At 37.2% G+C, this 6,000-nt stretch overlaps 1 protein-coding gene across 3 annotated transcripts in view; it reads left to right on the forward strand.

Moving 5' to 3' along the window:
- The window catches only part of SEC24B (SEC24 homolog B, COPII coat complex component), an 88,922-nt gene extending 85,165 nt beyond the window's left edge, over window positions 1–3,757 (forward strand). For all 3 annotated transcript variants that reach the window (XM_026659858.1, XM_026659859.1, XM_026659860.1), the window contains one exon: window positions 2,411–3,757. In XM_026659858.1, coding sequence (XP_026515643.1) covers window positions 2,411–2,525 — 115 coding nt within the window. In that variant the 3' untranslated portion in view covers window positions 2,526–3,757. The remainder of the gene's footprint in view (window positions 1–2,410) is intronic.
- The last annotated feature ends 2,243 nt before the right edge of the window (window positions 3,758–6,000 follow it).

The following is a 6,000-nucleotide window of genomic DNA, read 5'->3' on the forward strand; positions in this document are numbered from 1 at the left end:
CAAAGACATCTTAATTGCAGAGATTGCTTTACAAAATATTTAAATTCATTTAATTTTAGAGTGTCAAGTCAAAGTTCAGACATTAATATATTTTACTATTATGAAAATACTAAACAATATGTGCCCCATGATAAATTAAAGTAACTGAATCAATTTCCAGTCTCATTTTATATTAAGGCTCCATTTATAAATGGTTTATAGAGTTAATAAATTATTAATGGATGTTTTAATACTTTCTTAATCGGTTGTTATAGATGTAGTCAGACAGGTCAATAAGTAGCTGAAAACCAAGGTTTATAACCATCTCGAACACCTTTGTATGCCTACCACCATGTCTATAACTAATGTGCTACTAATGTCTATAACATGCTTACAATATTTAATAATTTATTAATCCTTTATAAACCATTTATAAAATGGAACCTTAATATAAAATGTGACCTGTATTCTAATTCATCAGAGTGCTATACATACTATTGAATTACTTTATTGAAGTCCTTGTTCTTTTCAAGTTATTGCCTACTTGAAAAACCAAGACCTCATAAAATGCTTATACTTGTATCCAGTCAGTAGATTTTTCATCTCTGACAATGATTGATATACCATGTCTGACAGGATTTTAAGAGAAATTACATTGAATGTTGGCTGCTGGCTGTTGTCCATGAAGCAAATATTGGTCTTATTTTTTATATGTGCGCAAGAGGTTCAGGTAAATTAGAGTGGCACTGTTGGCTCAACTGTCAGCATTTCCTTTCACTTCTTACTTTTCAGATGTTTTTGGTTAACTGAGAATGAAATATCTGTATCTTGGTAAATTTTTGACACCTTTAAAAATTGAATACATCAAAAACTATTTAAAGAAATGATTATCAGTAATTTCAGTTGATTTATCTAGAGATTATCTTTGTCACCCAAATTAATAAAAGACAAGAAATTCAAAGTTAGGGCTGAAATTCTGTATTTAATTCTTAGCCTAGCTGCTGCTGTTGGATTACAGTAGCATCCTGAGGCCTTAATAAGGACTGGGGCATAATTACAGTAGGTGCTGTGCAAATGATGGAGACAGCCTGTGCCCCAGTGAATTTCCAATCTAAGACCCTGATTCTGCAAAAAAGTTTGCTTAGCTTTTAGCTTGCAGTAGCTTCAAGGATGCTGTTGATATGTTTAAAGTGTTTGAAAGTGTTTTCTGGATTGGGGCCTTATTGCCTCTTTCACTCTCCTTTTTCTGTTCCACCTGCAGAAGGAAAAAATTGAGGATTATATGTCAGCAGTGACTATAATCTTGAAAATTATATTAAAAGTTTAAAAGTTAACCAGAGCAAAGTCCGTTGCTGTCAACAGAATCATGGCACCTGCTTCCACAAAAATCCTTTTTTCCTAACTGTTTCTTATTGAGTCTTTGTTTTGTTTTTTAAGGCTAAAGATTTTTAATGTTTTTTTCCTCTCCCTATTTTTTAACCCAGATTTTAGAGCTCCTGTTTTTATAACAGGAAAGAAGTTTATTTTTTTTTACTGGGGAAAACTGATACCTTTATTAGTAGAGTTGTCCAGAAAATCCCTATGGAAAAAATGCATGTTTTTGAAATATTTTTGTCCAGGACTTTACAAAGTCAAAACATGATACTTTCAAGAAAAAAACAATTTTGGTCAGCAAACCGGAAAATTTGAGCACAGGCAAAAAGTGAAATTGACAAGGGCCTTCCAGCCTGGCTGCTGAAGAGGCAGAGAGCTGGACTATTCAGGTAACGTCTACACAGCAAAGAAAAACCTGCACTTGGCCTGTGCCAGCCAACTCAGGCTCCCGGGACTCGGGCTGTGGGGCTATTTCATTGCTGTGTAGACTTCTGGGCTTTGGAGCTCTGGGACCCTCCCACCTCGCAGGGTCCTAGAGCTTGGACTACAGCCTGAGTCAGCTGGCACACACCAACTGTGGGTGTCTAGATGCTGTGTAGACATACCCTCAGTTACTCACAAGCTCTGGCAGCCACTCAACGTCCTCTCCCCCATCCCTCCTCTTTTTCTAGAGGAAGAGAGTGGGGGTGCTCAATCTCTCTTGCCCAGGGTGGTGGGAAGGCTGAGTGCTCTGATTCTCTGCCTCTAACCCTCCTGAGGAGGAAGGGAGGTGGAGAGTCAGGGTGCTCAGCCTTGGCAGCCTTCCAGGAGGGCAGCCAGGAACTGTCCCTTTGGCAAAACTGAAATTTCCTTACAGGACATTTTGGTTTTTGTGAAAAGGGCATTTTTCATCAGAAAATCGTTCAATGGAAAATTCCCTTTTAACTCTACTTAATGGCGTTTTTTGCTGAATCCTAGATCTCCAAGAGCAATATGCAGTGTATGGACTTCCTGCTTATACTTGTTTTTACAATAGTTTTGTTTAGTGCTATGACTAATACATTTTCTTATGTTTCAGAGATGAGAGTCCTGCCAAAACAGATTTTTTCCAGCACTTAGTTGAAGACCGGACAGAGGCAGCATTCTCTTATTATGAATTCTTACTTCATATTCAACAGCAGATTTGTAAGTGAAAGTGGAAGAAAGAAGAAGAAAATTCCCAACTTTGAATACAAACGTTAGCTGTGAGAGACGCACATGGCAACAGGCATTTGCTCTTCACAATAAACAGTGTAAAGCACCGTATCAGAAGCTTTGCAGCTAAAGGAAAAATATACACGTACGGAGGAATTTAACGGATTTGCTTCAGCCTGAAAATGATAGGAGTAATGATGCTCTTTCACTAGTACATTTTTAACTGGTTTATACACGTTTCCGGTAGTGCAGCAGTATGGTGCTCTGTTTATTGCAAGCTGTTGAATTTATGTAGCTATGTGGGATGATATTTCTTAATGATATGTAAAATTAGATAAAACCTTTTTTCTTACATTTATTATGATAACCTTTCTGGAGTCAGACTCTTGCAGAGGTGCCAAGGGCAGTACTATATGGTGTTTGTTTATATTACTTTTTAAAAGGAATGATTCATATTCACTAAAAGACTTCAACATTTTCCCTGTGAGGACTATAGAGTTTCAATACAGTACATGAATTGTAGAAATAAAATATATAATGTACATAAGTGTTACATTTGTAAAGAAAATGTAAAAATGTAACTACACAATGAATTGCGCAGTGTGCAGCAGTGTTGCATATTCAATAATAGATCATTTTGCCCAGTTAAAATGAGGTTGACTGATAGATAATACATATTAAGAAATCTGAATCACATAGGAAAAACCCAACTTTGTAATCCTGTTAATTCTTTTACATGGATTTATTTATGATCAGCTTACTAATTAAAAATATTTTGCTTGATCAAGTGTTTTTATATTTATGCAACTGATAATCATTTAGAAACTGAACTCTAATGCTGAATCTAAAATTCACTTTTGAAGAGAATATGTTTCCCACTTTATTTCACGGATTTCTAGAAGGGGAGGAGAGAATATTTCATAGTTTGAAATGAGCAAATGTATCAATAAGGGTTAGTTTGGAGTCCTTTCACATATTTGGCTTGTGAAAAAGTATAACGTCCTAATATTTTGTAATCTGCAGCAATCCTAGCCCAGGTTTCTTTAACTCAGTTTTGTGGTACTCAAAATAAGCATGATTAATCATTGAATGGGATCCTGTGACAGGGTTTCTGCATGATGAAAAATAAGGGACATAAAAATGATTTATTAGAAGAGAGGAAGGGAAAGTAATATTTTATTTGAAAAGTTGGTAAATGTCAAAGAAGCTTATTTCAAAATGTAATCACCTTATAGACTCATAGACTTTAACGTCAGAAGGGACCATTATGGTCATCTAGTCTGACCTCCCGCATGATGCAGGCCACATAAGCTGATCCACCCACTTTCCCTTAACTCAGCTGTTGAAGTTTCTAGATCGTGATTTAAAGACTTCAAGTCGCAGAGAATCCTCCAGCTTGCGACCCCTGCCCCATGCTGCGGAGGAAGGCGAAAAACCTCCAGGGCCTCTGCCAATCTACCCTGGAGGAAAATTCCTTCCCGACCCCAAATATGGCGATCAGTAAAACCCCAAGCATATAGGCAAGATTCTCCAGCCGGACCCTCATTTTACCAGCGATGGCACGTTATTGCCTAATTGACTAAAATCACGTTATCCCCTCAAACCATTCCCTCCATAAACTTATCTAGCCTAATCTTGAAGCCAGACAGGTCTTTTGCCCCCACCGTTTCCCTCGGAAGGCTGTTCCAAAATTTCACCCCTCTGATGGTTAGAAACCTTCGTCTAATTTCAAGCCTAAACTTCCCCACGGCCAGTTTATATCCATTTGTTCTTGTGTCCACATTAGTACTGAGCTGAAATAATTCCTCTCCCTCCCTGGTATTTATCCCTCTGATATATTTAAAGAGAGCAATCATATCTCCCCTCAGCCTTCTTTTGGTTAGGCTAAACAAACCTTGCTATAGACTTCTTTATAACCTCATTTCTGCTAATAAATGTAATTAAATGGCTGGGTTTGTAAACACAGATTAAGCTCCGAAGTTAAAATCTGGTATTGGTGGTCAGGTGAAGGGGGAGGAACTGTTTGGCCATCCGCTGCAATTGCTGATTTAGACTTGGTCAGTCATATGACCCAGTCTGAACTTTTGTCACTTGTTTGCTTTAATTAAATTTGTGTATGTTCAGGTAATTGAACGAAGAAGTGCTAAATAAATGGTGGTAATGTTAGCACATTTTCTTTTAAAACAGTCCAGAAAAACATTTTTTAAAAGCATTCAAGAAGTTGAACATTAACAACCCTACCCCCCGGAAAGATGGACTCAAATTGAATCTGTACCTACTGTACAGTATTCAATAGAAACATGTAATAGCTAGATATTGCAACTGTTTTATGATTAATTAAATCCTGAAAGCGTGTAATCCTGAGAGTTTGCACCACATCACAGTTTTGGAGATACCTTATTTAAATTTGTGCATCTTTTCCCTAATTAAAGATACTCAAGTACACCAAGGATAGCACATAAATAAATCTTTGTTATTCATCTTTATGGTCAGTTACTAAGGGGCTTGTACACACTACCACTTATGTTGGTATAAATTTTGTCACTCAGGAGCGTGAACAAGCCACCCCCCCGCCCATGACTGACGTATGGTACGGCAAGCTAAGTGCTGGTATGGACAGCACCGTGTAACTCTCCCACCGACATAGCTACACCTCTCGAGGAGGTGGTTTTATTATGCCGACGGGCGAGCTCTCTCCCATCAATATAGAGCATCTTCACCAGCTGCATAGGTGCAGCTGCGTTGCTGTAGCACTTCTAGTGTAAATGTCTGCAGAAATGCAGGGTAGTGTCCCTAAATCAAAACAACACAATGCAAGTAACTACATATATTTTGTTCTATTTACACTACACATTTTGAATTAAGGGTAAGAGCTACTGAAGAATAAGACAGGTGAAAAGATGTCAGAAGGGGATATTAGCATAATCTTAATAGTTCTTCAGAATATACAGACTTGTAAACTTGACATTGAATATCCAGGAACATTCAAAACAATGATTGTGGTGACCCAGTCTGTAAAATTGCTACTTAAAGCTTTATTCTTCTATGTATTTTGTATATAAAAGTTGTTATGAAAAATACATGAGAACTATTTGATTTATTTAGTAAAATCAATTTACAGTATAGAAAAGCTGGTAGTTTTTGGCTCTCTTTATATGATGATCGGTTAATATCAGATATCTCTTTTCCAACCACCATAAAGGAATTGGGTGCAAGCCATAAGATATGTGCTCCCACCAAGAAATGTGTGCAACCACCCTGAAGAAGCATGAAGACCCTCTCATCAGTAGCATTCTAAGGTGGGGGGTGTGCTTTTATGATGAGTAACTTAAAAAATTAACAAAGGTTTTTGGCCACATTAAATCTGCATATGAAGCAAGGATCTTTGTGTTTTTAAAAAAAAAAAAAAAAGTGTGCCATAGAAACAAAAATACAAGACATCCAGCCTCCTAGCCATTGAAAGTAGCTGACTCC

This window comes from Terrapene carolina, unplaced genomic scaffold (assembly GCF_002925995.2).
Source record: "Terrapene carolina triunguis isolate 2854851 unplaced genomic scaffold, T_m_triunguis-2.0 Scaffold706, whole genome shotgun sequence".
NCBI lineage: Eukaryota > Metazoa > Chordata > Testudines > Emydidae > Terrapene > Terrapene triunguis.